This window comes from Bicyclus anynana, chromosome 23, assembly GCF_947172395.1.
Source record: "Bicyclus anynana chromosome 23, ilBicAnyn1.1, whole genome shotgun sequence".
NCBI classification, from domain to species: Eukaryota; Metazoa; Arthropoda; class Insecta; order Lepidoptera; family Nymphalidae; genus Bicyclus; species Bicyclus anynana.
Genome location: NC_069105.1, coordinates 8,325,428 through 8,349,607, shown reverse-complemented (window position 1 = coordinate 8,349,607; position 24,180 = coordinate 8,325,428). Strand labels below are relative to the sequence as shown.

At 36.1% G+C, this 24,180-nt stretch overlaps 1 protein-coding gene across 1 annotated transcript in view; it reads left to right on the top strand.

The window, feature by feature from the left end:
* LOC112054571 (protein kibra) overlaps positions 1-24,180 on the top strand; it is a 118,510-nt gene that overhangs the window by 9,723 nt on the left and 84,607 nt on the right. Inside the window, exon 2 of the mRNA XM_024094406.2 lies at positions 20,147-20,256. Coding sequence (XP_023950174.2) covers positions 20,147-20,256 — 110 coding nt within the window. The remainder of the gene's footprint in view (positions 1-20,146; positions 20,257-24,180) is intronic.

Here is a 24,180-nt window from a genome sequence, read left to right as displayed (position 1 = left end):
TGCTACCTTCTGATCAGTTTGAAGGCGGTGCCAAGCCAGTGATGTTTTAATTAAATACGTTTAAACTACAAAATTTCTGTGGTTATTCCAGAAACAGCTTTAATTAAAACACGACACTGTCGGTTAAAAATATGTTTTAACGTGGAATCTAAAAAGCCTTGGAAGTATAATTTATAAATAATATATTATTATAATTATTACATTGAAAAGGAACAGTGGTAAACAAGTTACTTACATATTAAACAGTGCAAATATTTCGATAAGAATTATTGTTAGCTGAAATCTTAGAAATGGTGTGATAAAAGTAAATCAAATATTCCATTTTATCGTTCGAGATAACGTCGTTATAACGCATTTTATAATTCTAATGTTACAAATTACTTAATATTATCTATTTTAGAATTGGTATTTAAATAAAATCAAGCAATATCACCCTCTGATTGAATAGTGCCTTTATATATCTATGGTAAAAAAGCCGTTACTCATTATTACTGTCTAATAATAATTATTGTCTCTGACTATTTTCTTACCCACCCCTAAAGTGTTTTTCATTTAGCATGGTGCGGGTGACAGTTCGTTTCGCTCTTGAAAGTTGGCCGCATATTGCGATAATAGTACGTATTATGGACGTCATAAAGCAACTGTCGTCATAAAAAAACCTTTAGCACAGTTGTTTTTGCTAATTACATTTCTGACTAATTCGGCGGGAACTGGATTCTAGATCATATTTAAAACATGAAAAACACCTCTTTAAAAAAAAAAAAAACTAACGGGGCAAATAAAAAACAAACTTAAATAAATGAAGGAGCCACGCTATAGGTCAAGTCAGTTCTAATCCTTGATTTTGAATAAATCATAGACGCTTTGGAACGTAGGCGAAATATGCGACCATAACTGGGCGACATTCTAATGTATACCATTCCATAACAGCGCTTGTATACCGAGCCTGCGAGAGTGAGACTTGCTTCATTAGGAATTAATATTTGGGAACGCGGAAAGGAGTTAGACCATTTTTTTTCAATGTAAATATACATTGTTTTCTACATTTGTCAGTGTAACTTAACAGTGTGATATAAACTCGATTGAATACATTTTTCCTACATTGCTCTATATGTCCCTTAGAAAATATCTATAAAAAATAGCATCGTATCCATAATTACCTATTAATACCTACCGTAATTACATACTACATACTACCTTCTGATCACTTTGAAGGCTGTGCCAAGCCAGTGACGTTTTAATTAAAGCCGTTTCTCAGAAATGTTATCAGAAGGTAGCACATACGGTGTTATTTTTCGCTTTTTAGTTTATTTTTGTGATTTTGAAGTCGGTTAATTTTTTGGTAAAAAGTTTTTTTTTCTGTTTTTAGTGTGTCTTAGCATTTATTTTCATAAAAATCGGTTCAGTAATTCGGCAGCGCCACAGTACAGGCAATTTCGTTATTTTAATTATAACCCAAAATTACTAAACCGATTTTCATGAAACTCTCTTTCAAACAAAAAAGAATTTTTAAAATTGGTTAAATGACGAAGTTATGCGGTAACAAACATAAAAAAAAACATACGCGTCGTATTGAGAACCTCCTCCTTTTGTTTGAAGTCGAAAATACTAAAATAAGGTATGTCTGGCTCTTGCAAGCACGGTCCATTGGTATTTCAGAATGTAGTGTTAAATTGTGTAGGTAACTAGTCTACAAGTAGGTACTGTGAATTGTAATCGTTTTGGAATGCCACCTGTAAGATAAGATGATAGCAAACTTCTGTTTTAATAATAAAAAAAAAACAACAGCTGTTTTTAAAAATGTTAAACACATTGAATATTTGTTATTTAAATGTTAATTAACGGATGTTAGCGTTGATCGCAATGTACAAGTAGGTAGTTATTCCGTTACATAACTCGGTTATGTAACACCGTTTAAGATCTATTTGTTACATAGCATTGGGTAGTATAAAACTTGTTATAATGTATCTGACATTGATATGTCGCGCATTGATTCACATGATGAACTTAGAGCCAGCATACATTATATGCACAGAACAGACAACGCTAAAAGGTAACGCTTTTAGCAATAGAAGTAGCAAGGGGGCGTGGCCCGCGTTTACCCGGGTGTGCGGAACATCGCAAGCGTGTCCGCGCATGTACTAGCAGTCTTGTTTTGTTCTGTGACAAAAGGAATAAATAATATTCTACTCTAAAGTAAGGGTGACATATTTCATTTTTTACTAAATATTTAACAGCCATTTGGGCCACGCCCCAGGGTACGCTGGTTTCAATACAAAGAATTGGCACTTTATAAATCTAGTTACCTCTTATATCTGTGATTATATGTATACAGTAAAAGTTCGCGAATACAGAAAACGTGAATATGGAATGGTATTTTAAATGGGATACGTTATTGGGTGAAAAAATAAATTTCGTCAGTCAGATCCGCGAATAACAAAATATTTAGCCGCGAATATAGGAATTGGGACGTAGTTTTTTAATCCCCGAATAGTGAAAACGTAAATAAAGGAAGCGTGAATAAGGAGCTTTTACTGTATAACGTTTTATGAAGACTGAAAGTTTGTCAACCTGTCCCTATCATAGCTTAGTACGGTAGCCAAAGATTTTATACTATTAGATATGCTATGTGCCCACAAAATCACCGCAAAAAGTGATTCGCCTACTCCACACAGCGTACACATGCACAATTATGTGTTTACTTCATCATTATCAACCCATATTCGAGCTCGAGTCTCCTTTCAGAATGAGAGGGGTTAGGCAAATAGTCCACCTCGCTGGCCCAATGCGGATTGGCAGACTTCACACACGTAGAGAATTAAGAAAATTCTCTGTTATGCTGGTTTCCTCACGATGTCCTTCACTGTTTGAGACACGTGATATTTAATTTGTTTAAATGCACACAACTGAAAAGCTGGAGGTGGACGCCCTGGACCGGATTCGAACCTACATCCTCCAAAATTGGAGGCAGAAGTCACATCCATTGAGCTATCACGTCTACATTATATATTTATGTATATATAATTATTACACTTCCTGAACACACAACTCGACATTGTAGACAATATTTAGGTATTATTTGTTCAAATAACTTTTGTTGTTTACTATGCAACTAAATTAAATTAGCCACCTATGTTCACCTCAGTTTCAACGCGCTAGTGACATGTCTAATAGTATAAAAATCTTTGGGTTTAAGCTAAAGCTTCGACAATAAAGAGAGGAAATAATAACAGAAGAAAGAATGTTGTAGTAACTCAATACTGCTACATGGTCTGATTATGAAGCCGAATTGTTAGGCTTTTGTGTTAAATGTTATGTCCAGGGAGACAATGGTCGTTTTTCCGCGCCTCCGCAAACATCGCCCCATTCATGCCTGTTGTCAAGTCTTCAGTGAAACCTTCCGGTATGTAATGCAGGTTTAATAAACATTGCCACATGAATGGCTCTATGCCAAAACCGTTGTTTAACTTTCTATTGGTGAGAAAGTATCATTTGTGGGGCCATAGTGGATAAACATAGTCTGAGAGCTGGTTAACTTTTTGGGTAGGTGTTTGAGGCATACTGAAAGTGGAAACTTGCCTGTCATCTAAGGTTGCCAACACTTCTCAAGGAAAATATAATATTTTTCAGATTTAGCCAAAAAATATATAAGAGTACGTTTAAAGAAAATATAGTATTTTACGAAATTAGCGAAAAACACGTTAGTTTTTATAAAAACTATATTTTATTCATACATTTATTGCATTTTTCAAGAATTTTGGTCTTAAGAAAATAAGAGATTATATGCTTGTTAAATATTTCGAAAACTAAAAGCACAGTTTTACACCGTTAATTTTAAGATCGGAATTCGATAAGATAAACAAATTCGGATTCGATGATAATGTTCTAGTTTTAAAATAAAAGATGATTTAAAATATTGTAAAGTTCTTGAAAATATAGTATTTAAGCTTACTGTACATTTCTTCATCAGTATATAGAACGCAGACCCGAAATATAGTACAATACTATATAATAAAGTACGGTTGGCAACACTAGTGTCATCATTCATTATTAACAACCCTACTCGGCTCACTGTTAAGCACAAATCTTTCAGAATGAGAGGGGTTAGGCTAACCAGTGCACACAATTGAAATGTTGGAAGTAAATTCTCCGGACTGGATTCGAACCTACGCCCTCCGAATCGAAGGCAGAGGTCATATCATATCCACAGATCACCAGTTATGGGTTACAGTAGTTAAGAGAGGTACATATGACAACTTTTAGCTTGCTTCAAATACCAGCCTAAAATTGTTAACCAGCTCTCTGCCTATCTAAGTATTAGAGCTGGCGCTAAAGTTTTTGAAAGGCAGTGTTATGCGGTTATAATGTATGATGAATTGCCTTTTCATTATTATACTCAAATATACCTCTTGTGTATGTTACGTAGATGGTAATTTTTAATTTTGTGGATACCCCGGAGCGGATTCGAACCTACGATCTCCGAATCAATGGCAGATGTCATATCCAATGGGGCCACATCTCGCACTCATTAATTTAACAGTAATATGTGGTAATATGTAATTAAATTAAAGTGCTGTGATAGCCCAGTGGATATGACCTCTGCCTCCGATTCTGGTGGGTGTGGGTTCGATTCCGGCCCGGGGCATGCACCTCCAACTTTTCAGTTGTGTGCATTTTAAGAAATTAAATATCACGTGTCTCAAACGGTGAAGGAAAACTTCGTGGGAAACCTGCATACCAGAGAATTTTCTCAATTCTCTGCGTGTGTGAAGTTTGCCAATCCGCATTGGGCCAGCGTGGTGGACTATTGGCCTAACCCCTCTCATTCTGAGAGGAGACTCGAGTTCAGCAGTGAGGCGAATATGGGTTGATGATGATGAGTAGTACTGAGCCAATCCTCAATAATGTACGGTGTTCGGCATTTCTACCCAATTGTCCGGCCAAATTGGCTGGTCTGTCCGGCTATGGTTTGGCGACTTGGCAACCCTATGTTTAAAGTATCTGTTGGTACTTTGTAATACTCAAGTTAACGTGGTTAAGTTTTTTGTTACCACTTGGAACGCATTCCATTGGTTAACGTAAAAAAATTGTTTTTATAACGCAAAACCGCTGTATTCAGTAAACATTATGAGGAAAAAGTACTTAGTAACAACTATATTTATCAAATAGCGTAAATCTAATGGAATTTATGTTCTGTTACTCTCGAGTCTTGATACCTATTTTTTTTGTCCTTGTAGTTTCAAGTAATCATGAACGCCATTCACGATCAATTATTCTCACGTTTCTGCAACACCCACGACTATAACTGATCGTGTATTGGTCACTGCGTGCACGACTCGACTTATGAAACGTCTTCGCTGCCGTTTGCGCTGCAGAAACGTGAGAATAATTGATCGTCAATGGCTGACTTAAACTTCTATGTTTTACAGAGGTACAGTCTGTGGTAATCTCTAGAAATATAAGCCTATGTTGGACTTATATTTTTACTTATATTGCATACCCTAGTTAAAAACCTTATGCACGCCACTGGGTAAAAGTGATGGACGGACTGGAAGGTAGTGGATTACATAAACATTGCATTGAATATAAGGTTTCCGTCTGAATCACGATGCATACCAGCCGAGTTCGTCACACTGGCAGGCGATTTTATTAACCCCCGATGCAAAAAGAGGGTAGTTATAAGTTTTACGTGTCTGTCTGTCTGTCTGTCGGCACCATAGCTCCCGAACGGATGAAGCGATTTCAATTTACTTTGTTTTGTATTAAAGGTGATTAATGTGCGAGTGTTCTTAGACATGTTTGATGAAAATCGGTTGAGCTGTTTAAAAGTTTGGGGGTGGGGGGTATAGTGGCGAATAACAAACGAATGTCGGCAAATATACTCGAGTGGGGTCTCAAATGAAAGCGCACTGAAAGAGAATATTGATGACTTGATCGAGGGCACAGAATATAGACAATATTTCTATTATATTTCTACTGTGTCGAGAGTGTAATTAATTATTTCATGACCTTCAGGGGTTTTTAAAATTTTCAATTTTTATATTATGTCATGCCCATCACAATCTTAAAAATTTTGAAGACTTTTCCAGCGAATCATTCCGTCGTCTCTTTTCTGTCATACTTTAAAGTTAACCACCTTCAAGGTAAGAATGGATATAGACTTTTTCTATGGGCAAGTTTTATCTAACCTTTTCTAAGACATTTATTTTTATAATATCTATACTAATATTATAAAGCTGAAGAGTTTGTTTATTCGTTTGATTGAACGCGCTAATCTCAGGAACTACTGGTCCGATTTGAAAAATTCTTTAAGTGTTAGATAGTCCATTTATCGAGGAAGGTTATAGGCTATATATTATCATCGTATTCCTACGGGAACGGGAACCACGCGGGTAAAACCGCGCGGCGTCAGCTAGTACTGGATATAGACATGGTGACAGCTTCATTACTTTATTATTTGAATAGTATCCTTGAGGCCCGAGCGGAGGCCTGGGACCTTGGCGAAATGACGTGATGTGCATCTCAACACATTTCTGTTCACACTCGGCTACGGAATGTCGTTTGTCAATGATCGAATAATGCATGACGTCACGCCTTCGCATTAGCGCCCTGCAAACCATCGGTATATGTAACTCTAGCTAGGTATAGTCAAAGTCAAAAGTCAAAATTCATTTATTTCAATTAGGCTTACAAGCACTTTTGAAAGGTCAAGATTATGTCATAATTTAATTTAATTTAATGGTGGTAATAATAGTCGAAAACTTAAAACTAAAGTTACGAGGGTTCCAAGCGCGCCTTGGTCCGAGAAGAGCCCACAACAAACTCAGCCAAGGTTTTTTTTGTTTACCACCATTTTACAAACTTATTTAAATACCATGGTTTTTTTCTGGGATAAAAAGTAGTCTATGTGTTAATCCATGCTATAATATATCTCAATACCAAATTTCAGCTAATTCGGTTAAGTAGTCGAGGCGTGAAACATTCATATCATTAAAATCATCAGTTTTCGCAGATCTCGGGAAACCATGGATTTTTCGGGATAAAAAGTAGCCTATGTGTTAATCCAGAGTGAAATCCTTTTCCATTTCAAATTTTAGCCAAATCGCTTTAGTAGTAGCGGCGTTAAAGAGAAACAAACATCCATACAAACTTTCGCGTTTATAATATTAGTAGGAAGACACTCACAAATAAGTCACACTTTGAAGTATTAAAGAATTTTCAAAATCGGTTCAGTAGATCTAGAGATTTTCCCCTAAAATACCATAAACTTTACTTCTATAAAGCCATGCCCAATTTTAAACATAACTATAAACTTACTTAATACGACTGTGAGTTTGTTTATGCTTTCTCGCCTAAACCACCAAACCGTTTTAAAGAATTCTTTCACCCATGGAAAGCTACATTATCATTGAACAACAATGCTATATTTTATCCCTAAAAATTGAGCCTTAGGTTTTTGATATTACAAATCACAAACTGTAAGATATGTTTGTAGCAGATCAACAGATCCTAAAAGATTTTCGAAATTGTGATTAAATTGGGGTTATCGGTCATGAGTCATGATGTAAGAATGTTGACCGAACTTAATGTTATGTCAGCCACTGACGACCAAGTCTCACATGCCTGCAGCGCCAGCGGTTTGACAGCCTTTAGATAAAACTGATCGTGTCTCTGACATTATGCACGATTGAGTTTTTTTTTTTTAATGCCTTGGTCAGAGTAAATACTGTGGCTTGGTCAAGTGAGCACTTAACTGCGATATCCTTAAAGATTTTCGAAATAATGATTAAAATTGGGGTTATCGGTCATGAATCATGACGTAAGTGGCGAAGAATGTTGATCGAACTTAATGTTATGCTATGCACGTATGAGTTCTTTTTTTTTTGTAATCAATGCCCTTGTCGAGTTAGCTTTTGACTTCGATCTCACCTGATGTTTAATGTCGATCGTATCGTTGGATGCAGTCTAAAATGATAGCGGATCTTAATGTTTTTTTAGAATATTTGTATATACCTACTTATTATGTTTTAAATAAGACCAATAATCCCGTATCCCTCCAATTAGTCGGAGAAGGCTGCGTTAGTACGAATACAAGTTTATTACTATTTTTTTTTTTAATTACGCGACATCGTCGAACGCTGAATCTCTTGGCAATACGTCATGATCTCAGACCAATTACCTTCTATAGGACATGCCTTTAGAGGTTACCCCACTGTTAAAAGTAGGTATATGATCATGATCTAATGTATTCATAATTGCGTCTATAGAATCGATGTTTCATTGTGTTAGTATTAATGAATAATAATAATAATTCATTTATTTCAACTAACCAAGACTCATTTTGTTAATAAACATTTACTTATTATCTATGTTAGTTACTCAAAATCTATGGTGTTTACGAGAACTGCTATGTAACTCCATATATTACACGTGTGTGTATTACGATTTATAATTAATAGTTGTGTGTAGGGTGAGGACACATGATTTATTTATTTGTGTTAAATATTTTCTATGTGTGAGTTTACCTCGTCCCCCTCCGAAATCGACAGATTTTGTTGGTGAAATTGGGTGCGTACAAGTCCATTAAAAGGCAATTGGTCTGAGGTCTTGCCGGTAGTTTGGTAACTAGCCACGGCCGAAGCCTGCCACCAGAGCAGAACTGAGCCAATTTAGAAAATATACAATCTTAAATTGAAAACCACAATACCAATTGCGCCAAAGATCGTCATTTTCGAAATTAGGATTAAATGAGGGTGCTCGTTAATGACGTAAGGCATGAAGAATTTTGACCGTACTTAATGATATGCACGTTTGAGTTATAATTTTCGTTTGTACCCAATTATGGGATCATCCGGTGGACAAGAGTCAAAGCAAAGATTTTATACTATTAGATATGTTACGTGCCTGCGAATAATCGGAAAAAGTGATCCGAATTTATAGCTACTCCACTGAGCACACACATGCACATTTTTGTACATTATAGTATTTATGTATAAAAAATTTTACACTTCCTTAACACACAACTCAACATTGTAGACAATATTTAGGTATTATTTGTTTATATAACTTTCCTTGTTTCCTCCGCGGCGCAGTGGTATGCGCATTCCAAGATGGAGGTCCTGGGTTCGATACCTGGCTGGGCCGATTGAGATTTTATGAATTGGTCCAGGTCTGGCTTTGGCCGTGGCTAGTTACCACCCTACCGGCAAAGACATACCGTGTCGAAACCGCAAGGGGTGTGGATTTTCATCCTCCTTCTAACAAGTTAGCCCGCTTCCATCTTTGATTGCATCATCACTTACCATCAGGTTAGATTGTAGTCAAGGGCTAACCTGGAAAGAATAAAGAGGAAATGTGACTAAATGAAATTAAGACAATTTGTCACTTTTATTCGCCTCAGTTTCGACACGCTAGTGACATGTCTACTGTACTGTAGACTGTAGGTACAGTGTGTGTCAGTGATTTGGTATGCGTGAGGAAATCACGTTGACCTCTAGTTTGCTTCCTTTTTTGGACCGGAAAGTATGTGATATTCCTGTCCCTGGCAGCATTGTTTTGCGTATAGAATACATATTACCATCAATAGGTATAGTATATTATACTAGCTGACGTCGCGCGGTTTCACCCGCGTAGTTCCCCTTCCTATAGGAATACGGGGATAATATATAGCCTATAACCTTCCTCGATAAAGGGGCTATCTAACACTGAAAGAATTTTTCAAATCGGACCAGTAGTTCCTGAGATTAGCGCGTTCAAACAAACAAACAAATTTTTCAGCTTTATAATATTAGTATAGAGTATAGATTGAACAAGCGGGCGCCCGCTACTTCGTCCACGTGAATTTTTTTTAGAAAGCGTGGAATTTTCCAGGATTAAAACTCTTGTTGCTTAGGTTAATCTAGGCTTAGTCTATCTCCATTCTGAAGTATTTGCGATGTGAATAAGTAATACATGCATACTTACACATACACACACAATAACTTTCTCTGTGATATAAAACAGTCCTCCCAGCTTGTATCTATGTGTGTGTAGATCTTTTACTTTTGAGACATTTTGCTTTGGTTGTAATGATGCCGCCGATTTTGAAAATTATTTTACTATTAGAAAGACACGTTATTTGTGAGTGTTATGCGATATTTTATCCTCAGATTCTCACGCGAACGGGAACTACGGGGGTGAAACCCCCATCGGCTAGTGTGTAAATAAAGCAGTCTTGAGAAAATTAGAAACGAACGGTATCTACTATCGACTGTGTGCTGATCCACCCATCCTTGGGGCAGCATGGTGGGTTTAACATCCATATCCTCTCTCCTATAAGGAAAGATGCCGGCTCTATACGCCGGTAAAATAGCATATTGATGATAATTTAATATTCAGACAAAAAGAGACGATTTCGAAACGGATTTTAACCGACCAACCGTGATGGTAGAGTTAAAATGGGTTTTTCCTGAAATCAAATGGAATGTGCATTAAGCCAGCTATGCGGATTAAAATATTTCCCGCCCGATATTAATAGAATGTGTTGGTGTGTGTGTGTGTGTGCGTGGTTGTGTGAGACAGCGTGGCACCGCCTCTTGCAGACGCGAACCGTGGCGGGACTGTATCCCGGGATTTGGTACATTGCTTGAAATCTCAGACCAATTACATTTGGACTTGCTTAAATTCTCAGACCAATTACATTTGGACTTTGCTCAAAATCTCAGACCAATTACATTTGGACATCTACGGCACTCAAATCAAATCCCGGTATTTGGTGTTTTTTTTTTTTAATAATAAGGTTTACGGCGCTGGGTTCTAGCCTTCTTGACTCCGTAGTAACTTTGATTTGGTGATACATTGCTAGAAATCTCAGACCAATTACCTTTGGACATGCATCGCACTCAAATTCACTAACAAAATTTGAGGGGGGACGAGGTAAACGTACCTCAGACCATTTATTGTATAGGACCTGCTTCGGATATTACTTTCTGTTAAAGTATACGATCTAATGCGATTATAAAAACTGTCTCTACAGTATCGATGTTTCATAGTTGTAATTGTGTTTGTCGGTTAAAGAGCTCCGTAAAAATATATTTTTGTGTGATTGGGTGTAAAAAACGGTCAAAAACTTCTAGTCCAGTATCTATAAATAATATTAAAAAGCTGAAGAGTTTGTTTGTTTGAACGCGCTAATCTCAGGAACTACTGGTCCGATTTGAAAAATTCTTTCAGTGTTAGATGGCCCATTTATCGAGGAAGGCTATAGGCTATTAGATTTTCCCCGTATTCCTGCGGGAACGGGAACCACGCGGGTGAAACCGTGCGGCTTCAGCTAGTAAGATATATACCGAATCTAGATCTATACCTAACTCCTTTAAATAAAGATTATAAAAAAATCCTGACGTTTCAAAAGTTATAATAATACTAGCGGACGTCCGCAACTTCGTCCGCATGGAATTTAGTTTTTCATAAATCCCTCGGAAACCATGGATTATTCCAGGATAAAAAGTAGCCTATGTGTTAATCCAGGCTATAATGTATCTCAATACCTACCAAATTTCAGCTATTTCGGTTCGGTAGAGTAGTCGAGGCGTGAAAGAGTAACAAACATTCATATCATCAGTTTTCGCAAATCTCGGGAAACCACGGATTTACAGGATAAAAAGTACATGTAAAGCGTATGTGTTAATGCAGAGTAAAATCTATTTTCATTCCAAATTTTAGCTAAATCGCTTCAGTAGTAGCGGCGTTAAAGAGTAACAAACATTCAAACAAACATACATCCAAACATCCATACAAACTTTCGCGTTTATAATATTAGTAGGATTGAAAGGAAGAATAATGTAAAATAGTGCAAGTAATTCATAAAATATCAAATGCTTATTGAAGCAGTGCAACCCGTAGCGTTTCTATTTGCAGAATATGGCAGTACATTGGCCTTCTGTCGCGTTACTTTGCGAACTTTAACGATATAAAAGACTTTCTAAAGCCTTTACGCTATACAATTGTATCGCTATCCGTACACAGTGTATGTGACTTTGACTTTAGGCAAGGGTAAGCTTTCAGTAGAGAGCCGTGATAGCCCAGTGGATATGACTTCTGCCTTCGACTCGGGCGTAGGTTCGAATCCGCTCTAGGGCACCTTTAACTTTTCGGTTATGTGCATTTTAACATATTTAAAATATCACATGTACTTATAACGATGGTAAAACATATCCGAAATGCGAATCATTAGATTAACAGAAATTATTACTTTTATTTGATTGTATTAAAAAAAAATTCCGACGAATTCATAACCTCCTCCTTTTTTTGAAGTCGGTTAAAAAGTATAAAAGCGGTTATATAGATATGACATCCAAAGAATGGGGATGATGACTAGGTTTGAATATATTGATTTTTATGATACATTTGGGTAAATAAGGTCAATGTTAACTAATTTATACATAAAAAGCATAGATTGTCTGGTTATTTGCAAAATAAATGGGATTATAAAATTTCAAAATCTAATAAAAATCTTTTATCGTAGTTATTAGTTGAAAATTCATACAGTTTTAGCTTCCTTATATTAAATGTGACATTTTTTAATAAATGAACTATAAACATAATCGCACAAATAACAAAGATACCTACCTATAAGCAATTTTGTTTGATCCGCGGCAGCGCCGCAAATCTGACACTTTAAATCTCTGTAGCTCCGAAAGTAATGATCGCAGATACCCTGTTCCTTTTACAAAATTGCTTTACTATTAGCATACTCTTTATTTATATACAATTTAAAAAACTGTCATCATCCCTATTTAAACTATCATACTATGTGTTATTCATATTAATTGATTATAAAACACGGCTAAAACTTACATGATACAATGTCGGAGTATGCCCGATATGTTTCGAACCTTTTGAGCTCTTAGTCATGAATTGGTGGTTGGTTGGTTCTTGCAACACGAAACGATCCCAAGCGTGAGTTTTACCCGTGTTTCATAATAAATTAATATAAAACAGACCATGTCAAAACCATTATACTTTCGGTTATAAAGTTAATATAATCATGCAACTCAAACGCAGCATCCATAAGAAAGCGATTTCTTTTTTGGATTAAAGCTTTTTTTATTATCTTACTTTATTAAAAAATCTGTTTGAGCAATTTAACTGTTTTGTATCAAAAAAACTTTCATTTGCATCCAACCAATAAGAGGAAGTAGAATGTCATTATACATTACGCAACCTTTCCATACAGCGGTGGTGTTTGGTTAATGGTATTTTATGGTGCGTTTACATGCATGTCGTGAAACTCGGCGAGTAACTCGGCAAGCGGCTTGGCAAGTAGTCCTCAAGTTTTCGCGGTTGAAAGATGATCTAAAGCAAGCGCACAAACAGCCTATTTACATGCACTTATAGGTCCTGGCAAGTTAGTTAAACCAAAATGACAGTTGTCTGTGTCTTATAAAGAAAAGTGATATATTATAAGATAAAGTCAATACAACAAAAGGTAGTGTTGGGGACTGAGGTTCTGCTGGGACTTTAATCAGCTCTTAAATACGTTTTTATTTTTTTAACAATTTTATTAACTGTTGATGTAGAACTTTTCTTTGCTTTCTGTTTTATTTAGATAATCATTTGTATTATTTTCTTTCAAAAAAGTGGAAATGTAAAATACATTCTTCTTTCTTTCTATAAAGTTTGTAGTGCTCGAGTCATTTCATTTAAATATTTTTTATGCAATATAGGCTCGCGCTTGACTACAAAAGCTTTATGAAAATCATAAATACCTTCTACCTTACCTTACCTTAACTTTGAAGGTGTTTAAATTATAAAAGAAACACATCCGGAAGGGCATTCCAAATATGGTCAGTCGGTTTATTACACTTTATAGAAATAAGATGTCAAATAACTAATTTCATACGCGATTATAAATCGCTAACACCCAAAAATATGCTACTGTGCACAGTTCTAAGCTGCCGCGACCTATACCAGTGTTTGTACGCGACATTCAACTAAAACGTCGCGTTTAACGCAAGCGTCTAAACGCACCATTACGCTTCTTGATACGAAACCATACGTAGTGTAAATGTGTGAGTGTTAGTTCACGTGTGTGCGATTAGGGATTCCGTGACACGGGTCACCGTTTCCAAGAACGCGCCTCGTCTTGATGTCCCGGTGACAGGACTGGTTTTGCCGTTCCACCACGACATAGCAACATTGTAAAATGTTCCCGTCTACCTCGCACTTGTGCATTTTGGTATATCCATCTCTTTCGTTGTGGAATGGATGCACACGCACGCGCCATCTATCCCATCGTATCGGCAGTTTGATAAGTCATCAGCGCGGTAGCCATACGGAAGGAGTTACGAATTTTTCATTGACGATTCGGTGGGATCCCATACTTTAAATATATTCTGTTACTAACTGATGCCGCGTGGTTTCACCCGCGTGGTTCCCGTTCCAGTAGGAATACGGGGATAATATATAGCCTTCCTCGATAAATGGGCTATCTAACACTGAAAGAACTTATCAAATCGGACCAGTAGTTCCTGAGATTAGCGCGTTCAATCAATCAAACTCTTCAGCTTTATAATATTAGTAAAGATAATTAGAAAAAAAAAAAATCCTAACCCCTTTAACTAGTCGGAAAGACTGTTTTAGGGGTACGCATGATCTTTAGGTGTTCTTGAGCTATTGAGATTGAACTATTGATATTCATTAAATAGAGAAACGTCTCTATTTCTTGTCAATTTTATTTGCCATCCGAACCGGCAGTAGTCTACTAATTAGTGTGTTCAAAAGTGCTTATAAACAGCCTACTTTAGGTTAAGAGGAATTGAATATGAATTATAAACACTCAACATTTTATGGTATGTAAAATGTAATTTTATGGAGTTCTTAATTCTCATAGATATCCTGATATCTCATCAGTGGTGGATTTACCAGTAGGCTAAGTAGGCTGGAGCTTAGGGCGGCAGATTTCAGATAGCAGCAAATTTGACCCAAAAAACTTGTAACGAAACGAAAAGAAAATGTAAAGATAATTATAATTTTACAAAAGAAATATCATTTACTCCGAAAATATTTTAGAACATGTCTTCCTTGAACTTAAAGAAATTAAATATCACGTGTCTCAAACGGCGAAGGAAAACGTCGCGAGGAAACCTGCATACCTGAGAATTTTTATAATTCTCAGCGTGTGTGAAGTCTGCCAATCCGCATTGGGCCAGCGTGGTGGACTATTAAGTAAGCCCCTCTCATTCTGAGAGGAGACTCGAGCTCAGCAGTGAGCCGAATATGGGTTGACAATGTTGTTGTTGTTGTTCCTTGAACATTGTGAATTAATTTTTGTTAAAGAATATAACCCTAGACTTATGAGAAATCCGAGCATCCTGTATAAGATCCTTGTATAACTGATGCACGTTACACAGTAGGTACTCTACAGCGGATTTGAGTCGAGAGTCGAGACTTTAGCATAGGATACCGGCGCCCGTGAACCACGCCCTACGCTCGCCGGCTCCCGGGCTCCCGTATAGTGATACGAGTAGTCCGTCTCGACTACGATGTTCCATTTACTCGACTACGATTTCCCATTTACTCGACTATGATTTGAAGTAGTTTTGTGGATACAAATGCACGTCATTGAGCTTTACATTACATTTCACTTTATTTAAAAGAATGTTTGCCATTTCTGTTAATTATATAAGAAATATTCCTGTGTTTTTCGGAAATGACTGTGCTAGGAGTGAATACGGCACTAGTATAGAAGTATAGAGAGTAACGAGTAACGAACCACGAAATCTCGGTGATGAATCCGGCTAACGTGATGGCTATTTTAGTTTCATACCCTTACTACATATGTATTCTAAAGTAACAGTTTATACGTTTTCAGATCTAACCAATTTTGATAAGATTTGTTGAACATGTGAAATAGGTAATTCAAGTAAAATAAATTCAGAATTAAAGTTCCCTTAAACTGGAAGCATCTGAAACCCTTATTTCAGATGCTTCCAGTTTGAGAAGAAGTTTAAAACAAATTCATTGAACAATTTAAAAGAAGCTTGCAAGAAATTTGTGTTGTGGCTTTACAAAACTGTGTTACATTAGAATAAATAATGCAATCATGTACTACAATGAATAATAACTTCCTGCGTAATGTGGTAATAGTGACATAAATGTGTGAACTGGTTTTGCTGATATTTTTATATCTCAATTGACTAAAGTACCTAACATGCATAAAAACAAAATTATTCTTAGATTATTTAATCAGAATATCACTATTAATTATTAATTTGTTATTCTGTAATACATTTATAAAAGGCATATCCTGTTATCAATTTATTTTTAAGAGACCAGTAGGCCAGATTTTTCGATTCGATTAGTATTTAAACCTGATTAGTATTTATGATTCTCACCACCCTACTCTGAATCTGATTTGTGTACGTTTAACGAATATTTTAAATCGACAGAGAATATAAGCATCACTATTATATGGAGCTACTCGTATCTTTAATTGCTGTTACCATTATTTGCACCTAGCTAAACCCCTTGAGACTGGAGAAAATTAAAAATTACTCGGTTATAAAAGTGTTCGTTTCCCATCACTATAATATGCAGTTATCATTAATTGCTGTTGCTATTATCTGCGCCTAGCTAACCACTTACGAGTACTTGAAGTTGGAGAAAATTCCTAAATTTATTATTTAAATGGAAATAATCTTCATTAACAAGCCATATTCGGCTCGCTGTTGAGCACGAGGCTCCTCTCAGAATGAACGGATTAGGCTAATAGTCCACCACGCTGGCCCAATGCATATAGGCAGACTTTAAACACGTAGAATTAAGAATTTTGGTCACGATGTTTTTCCTTCACCGTTTAAGAGACGTGATATCTCATTCTTTGAAATGCACTTATCTTAAAAAATTGGAGGTGCATGTCCCGGACCGAAATCAAACCTACGCCCTCCGAATCGAAGTCAGTGGTCATATCCATTGGTCTATCACGACTCAATGACTATTTCATTATATATATAATGAAATGGTTGTTTTGTCCACGACCAGATATTTGTATGTTCTGTTTGTTTATTTTATTTTATTACTTGTGTGTGGACAAATAAAGATATTCTATTCTATTCTATTCTATTCTATATGTATGTAATAATAATCGAATAAAAATTACTCGATTATAAAATTATTCGTGTCCCATCACTATAATATGCGGCTATCATTAATTGCTGTTGCCATTATCTGCACCTAGCTAAACCACATACTTGGCTGGTACGCCCTTCAATTTATCTCTATGCCTTCAGCTTTCTATACCAGAAATTGCCTATTTGTTTTAGCTGCATAAAGAGTTCTATGCTCAAAGATTATATCTATACTAATATTATAAATAGGAAAACTTTGTTTGTATGTTTGTTTGTTTGTAATGAATAGGCTCAAAAACTACTGGACCGATTTTAAAAATTCTTTCACCATTCGAAAGCTACATTATCCACAAGTAACATAGGCTAAATTTTATTTAGGAAAAAAATAGGGTTCCGTAGGATATTTGGGTTTTTTGGACACAAGGTGTAAAAAATCAACTAGAATAGTAACTTACTAAACTATAAAAGATAGCACCATAAAATGTTCTAATTAATTGTAGATCTTATAAATATGTATCTACAAAAAAAATCCGCGACACACTATACCTATCTATGTCGAGTGGGGTAGGGGTAGGGTAGGTGTAGGGTAGGGTTAGGGTAGGTAGGAATAGGGTAGGAGTAGGGTAGGGGTAGTTGAAAGTTTACATCGAGTTTCACGCGGACGAAGTCGCGGGCGTCCGCTAGTCTGGTATACCTTGCGTTTTTGTTCAGTTGTCTACTGTTTTTTACTATACCACAGAAAACATATATACAAGTAACTATACAGTAGCGTTGAGATTTCAATATTTTTATACAGTTACTATCGCGTGAACGTAAGCGCGAATTTATATGGAATTGAAACAGTTGTGCAGTAGCGTCACTAGATGGCGCTGTTTCAATTCCTTAGTAATTCGCGTTTACGTTACGTGACAGTACCAGTATCAAACTGCCACTAGGCCCTCTGTTGTTTACTATACCATAGAAAACATATGTACAAGTTATACAGTAGCTTTAGCGTGCATTGTGGGCCTAGTGGGACTGTTCAATATTTTTATACTGTTACTATCGCGTTAACGTAAGCGCGAATTTATATGGAATTGAAACAGTTGTGCAGTAGTGCCACTAGATGGCGCTGTTCCAATTCCTTACAAATTCGCGTTTACGTTAAAGCGATAGTAACAGTATCAAACTGCCACTAGGCCCCCTGATGTGCATGACATCATGCTGATCGCGACCAACACAGTTTTGTCGGACGTCAAGCCGTTAGCGATGCAGGCATGTGAGATTACTTGATCGTCAGTGGCTGACATAATAATGATGCTACAAGTTACAAATTGACTCACCGAGATCTCAACTATCTAAAGTATAGTCAAAATTATCCAACCGAAACTCAAAAAGATAATGGAGCCCAGTTATTTTGGTTTAATGATAGTTATAGGAAGAGTTTAATAGGTTCTCTCCCCTTGCTTTCGTGGGAAGTCATTACTTGACCTATGGGAAAGGTTTTTGTATTTATTTGGAAACTACTATTGGATATGCTCTAATTAAACACATGAAGACACTGGAATCTATACTAATATTATAGAACTGAAGAGTTTGTTTGATTGAACGCGCTAATCTCAGGAACTACTGTTCCGATTTGAAAAATTATTTCAGTGTTAGATAGCTCATTTATCGAGGAAGGCTATGGGGTATATTTTATCCTCGCATTCCTACGGAAACGGGAACCACGCGGGTGAAACCGCGCGGCGTCAGCTAGTGTCTCTCAAAAAGTTCAAAGTGTTTATTAAACGCACGCTGGTAGGAAAGTCTTACTATAGTGTTAATGATTATATTAATGATAAAAAAGCTTGGTGTTAAACTGTATTATACGACTGTGTGTTGAATAAGTTTGTAAAATGGTGGGAAACAAAAAAATAAACCTTGGCTGAGTTTGTTGTGGGCTCTTCTCGGACCAAGGCCCGTTTGGGACCCTCGTAACTTAAATTTTCGACTATTATTATCACCATTAGATTAATTTATATTATGACATAATCCTGACAAAATTGCTTGTAAACTAAGCCTAATTGGAGTATGATTTTAACAGTCTGTATGTATTTACGATAATTACTCAAAATCGGTTAAAACCGATTTTAACTATTTTTTTTCTGTAATAGGGAACAGTTATGTAAAGTTTTTCGTGTTAGTGTACCTAGTGCGTATTTGAAGTCGGTTTAATTTTTTTTTAAGTATTTATTCTACTCATTACTTTAATAACTTGTTGACTACACTTGCGTTTTAGGTAAAAATAGAATATTTCGAAATTTCAAAAAAATATAATTATCTACTACCTTGTTTGGAATAAAGAGCAGTTTTTTAAATCTGAATTAATTTGGATAACATTTAATAATATGGGTTGTTTGTTAAATTTTACTTAAAATCAGATACTAGTTATTTTGTTATTTCCTGGTTAAAATTTTTGTGACATTAAAATTGATTGACATTTAAAATTAATGATCGCCGAATATTTTCGAAAAGGGCGTATGTTTATGTTTTCAATAACAATTTTTGGAATATTTGAATGCCAATCTAGATCATATGAATTCCACACAGTCTATGAAACGCATTGAAAGTTATATCTATACTAATATATAAAGCTGAAAAGTTTGTTTGTTTGATTGAACGCGCTAATCTCAGGAACTACTGGTCCGATTTGAAAAATTCTTTCAGTGTTAGATAGCCCATTTATCGAGGAAGGCTATTGGCTATATGTTTTCCTACGGGAACGGGAACCAGGCGGGTAAAACCACGCGGCGTCAACCAGTCTATTCATAGATATGCGTTGTTTGAAAGTGTTGCACTTCTATTCCTCTTCATGAGATTGATGGTCGCACATTAGTGCCACTGGACTCGAACCTAGGACAAGATATTGGAGGGTACTTGTGGTTCAGTGGTTAATCACAATCGCAGTAACAAATGTGTTGGCAAGCTAATCGAGACGTAAACAACAACAACACATGCCTCCGTATCATTTCAATTGATAATTTCTCGGTAGTGATAAAAAATGTCGATTGTTTCAGATACACAAAGCCGCAGACGTTCGCAGACTGCATTGGCAACGAGTTACCCTTGGGTTGGGAGGAGGCGTACGACCCTCAAATTGGGCCGTATTATATCAATCATGTCAATCGTGAGTGCCTTTTATTATCCTTATTTAGTTGTTAGCTTATCGTAAGTAAGAAAGAAAAAATGGGATTTTATTTCACTACGTTGGAAAAGCCATTTGAATTTGAATTGTTATAATACGCTCTCTCAATTTTGAATGCCTTTTATCCTTATAGTGTTAGCTTATCGATTTATATGTTCTGTTACTCCTATCGTAAATAAGAAATAAACAATAGGATTTTATTTCACTAGATTGGAAAAGCTGTCTTTCTACCTCATAATTAAGGGGCAAAATTTCTACTTTATCCTATAAGAAAGCCATTCGAATTTGAATTGCTATACACTCTCTCAATCGTGAATGCCTTTTATTATTCGTATAGTGTTAGCTTAAGCGATCTATATGTTCTGTAATAGGCTAGTTGACACTTTTTTAAAAGGGTTTTTTTGTTCTTTAGCGTTCTACTACATGGAAAAAAAATATTATATTATTTTGAGATATGAAATAAATATTTATCATATGATATAAAAATATGATATATAAAAATAATTTGTGTAAAATTTAGTGACATCATGACGTCACAAAATGGACGACAGCGTTTTTGACGTTTGGAAAAATTTATTAAATCACATAATTTTAATACTTAACTTTTATTAATTTATATCGATATATTTCGGACCCATATCATGTACTACACGAAATTAATGTTATTTATATTAAATTTGATAGGAGTCAATTACCTTATTCTGTAACTCCTGTCGTAAGTAAGAAAGAAGAACAGGATTTTATTTAACTAGGTCAGAAAAGCTTACTTTCAACCTCAAAATTGATGGGCAAAATTCTACTTTATCCGCTAGCGTGGAAAGTGATTCGAATTTCGAAAGTGAATTTGAATTGTTTCTTTTCTATAGCTAGATAAAAGCATATATGGGCACGGGTGTATTGTTTTAAATATCTAGTGTTGTTATTATTTTCTTGTATTAGTAATGTGTCCCTATTATTATAGATCGTAAGTCAAAATCGGTTATTAATTCATGCAATGACCAAGGTTAGTCAGCCGCGAATGCCGGCTCTACAGTAGAGTGCCAGTCACTTCGTCCAGTTTTGCGTAACCACCATTTTGTATTTACTATTACTTGCTAATGTATGTATTATTAATCATTTTTACTTAACATCTATACTAATATTATAAAGCTGAAGAGTTTGTTTGTTTGTTTGTGTGTTTGATTGAACGCGCTAATCTCAGGAACTACTGGTCCGATTTGAAAAAATCTTTCAGTGTTAGATAGCCCATTTATCGAGGAAAGCTATAGGCTATATATTATCCCCGTATTCCTACGGGAATGGGAGTCACGCGGGTGAAACCACGCGGCGTCAGCTAGTCTCTTTATATTCATGCTTGTTTTTAAAAATATTGATACAAGGCATCTATATTAATATTATTCATGTGCCGGCAGCAGAACCGTCCTTCCGAACCGATGTTAGAGTCTTTACAAATAGTCAAACTTGAAGTTTCGAAAGTGCTTGTAAACCAAACCTACTTGAAATAAATGTATTTTGAATTTGAATTTTAATGCTCGTTCAACTAAACTCTTCTGCTAAATATATAAAAGTATACATTTAAGCGTGATAGTCAGTAACGCCGTTTTTATAACTCGATAGTCTAAGTGTCCAATCAATTTCTGTATATCTTTGTCTGACACGGTACCATAGACAGAGAGAGAGAGAGAATAATTCGAAATTTCGAGTCAAAAACATCGTTGCAGAATAGCTGTATAAAAGTGATTTCCGTTTCCAAAAAGTGCCTGATTGGCGTGACGGTCAGTAACGCGATTTTTCGAGTTTATTTCTATTTCTCTTTGTCTAACACGAAAGACAGAGAGAGAGATATATACAATAGTTCGAAATTCACACTGTCAAGTGACATGAACATCCTTGTGGAATAGCGTTTGGCTCAAAACGTGCCTAAAGAAGTTTTCATTTAAAAAATTGTAAAAGCCACGGTTGTCCAAAGAAACATGGCCCATCAATATCATAAACATTGTAAGGGGAATTGGGTGTAACGAGGATTTATGCCTCTTGGTTTATTCAGCACGCGGCCGGGTGAAAAATGCTCAACGCGGGGGGCTCTTGAAGGCTTTGCTTTAGTTATACTGTATGAATTATTGAACGGTTTGATTTACGTTTAGCTGAGTGGTTGCTTCATGGATTTACAGGGTGTCCCGTAATTAATGGATAAAACGCCACCTAATTCTCTAATACTTATTTGAATAGTTCCAAAAATCCCTAGGGTGATAAAGTTACTTTTTTTTTCGGATTTTGCCAATTTTTCTTGAGTAATTTTTTTCAATGCTTTAGCCGCTGTAACTAATGTTTTAAAGATCTGATTATTGTTAAACTTTACGGATTAAATTACCAATGTACTATAATACAATTTTTATAAATAATGTTTTATTTGTTTCGTAGAAAGAAGCTTTAAAGTGCAAGAATTATTTTTATTGTATTTATAATTGGCAACTGTACTTACTTACCTATAGAAGCATGAAATGAAAAATTTTTATTATTTCACAAAATTAAGTATCTAGTTACCGCAAGCTCTCGGAATTTTCTAGTAATTTTCCATATTTTTCCGGAAATTTTCTAAGAATGTTCGTATTAGTTTTGAGTTTTTTTTATTTTGTAAAAAAGTCTCCCCCTAGTCGAAATACACTGTGGGGACTGGATACCTACGACAATAGTCCAGCGGGTGGGGATGAGTCCAGCCTCTACCACTGAGCTATTGAAGCCTTGTTAGACACCTTGTGAACGCCGAGCCGTGGTGGTATGTAAGTGCAAACACATTTCAGTCGCCATGGTATAAACTTCACTAAAGGAAAACATTCGAAAGTACCTACTCTCACAATAATTGTGTTACATAACATGATATTATGTGTTCTCACACACAACACACATGTTATATTTCACATACAAAACACCTGTCACTACGCGATATACTATATGTGCAATAAAACCCGTCTAAAATTTCACAAACATAATATTATCATGACGACTTACTAGCGGCGAAGAGTTCATACAAGCCGATTCCCGCTGGGTTACATTTCAATATCTATACAATATACATTCATACATATTAATTAATTATTTAATAATTATTAATAATTAGAGCTGTGATAGCCCAGTGGATATGACCTCTGCCTCCGATTCCGGAGGGTGTGGGTTCGAATCCGGTCCGGGGCATGCACCTCCAACTTTTCAGTTGTGTGCATTTTAAGAAATTAAATATCACGTGTCTCAATCGGTGAAGGAAAACATCGTGAGGAAACCTGCATACCAGAGAATTATCTTAATTCTCTGGTTGCAGGGCCAGCGTGGTGGACTATTGGCCTAACCCCTCTCATTCTGAGAGGAGACTCGAGCTCAGCAGTGAGCCGAATATGGGTTGATGACGTGACGACATATTAATTGTTGTAATGAATATGTACCTATGTATGGATATCACATCACATCACACTAATATTATAAATGCGAAAGTTTAATATAATTTTGACGGCCTCCGTGGCGCAGTGGTATGCGCGGTGGATTTACAAGACGGAGGTCCTGGGTTCGATCCCCGGCTGGGCAGATTGAGATTTTCTTAATTTGTCCAGGTCTGGCTGGTGGGAGGTTTCGGCCGTGGCTAGTTACCACCCTACCGGCAAAGACGTACCGCCAAGCGATTTAGAGTTCCGGTACGATGCCGTGTAGAAACCGAAAGGGGTGTGGATTTTCATCCTCCTCCTAACAAGTTAGCCCGTATTTTTTAGACTGCATCATCACTTACCATCAGGTGAGATTTGTAGTCAAGGGCTAACTTGTAAAAAGAATAAAAAGAAAAAAAAAATACGTGTGTGAAGTCTGCCAATCCACATTGGGCCAGCGTGGTAGACTATTGGCCTAACCCCTCTCATTATG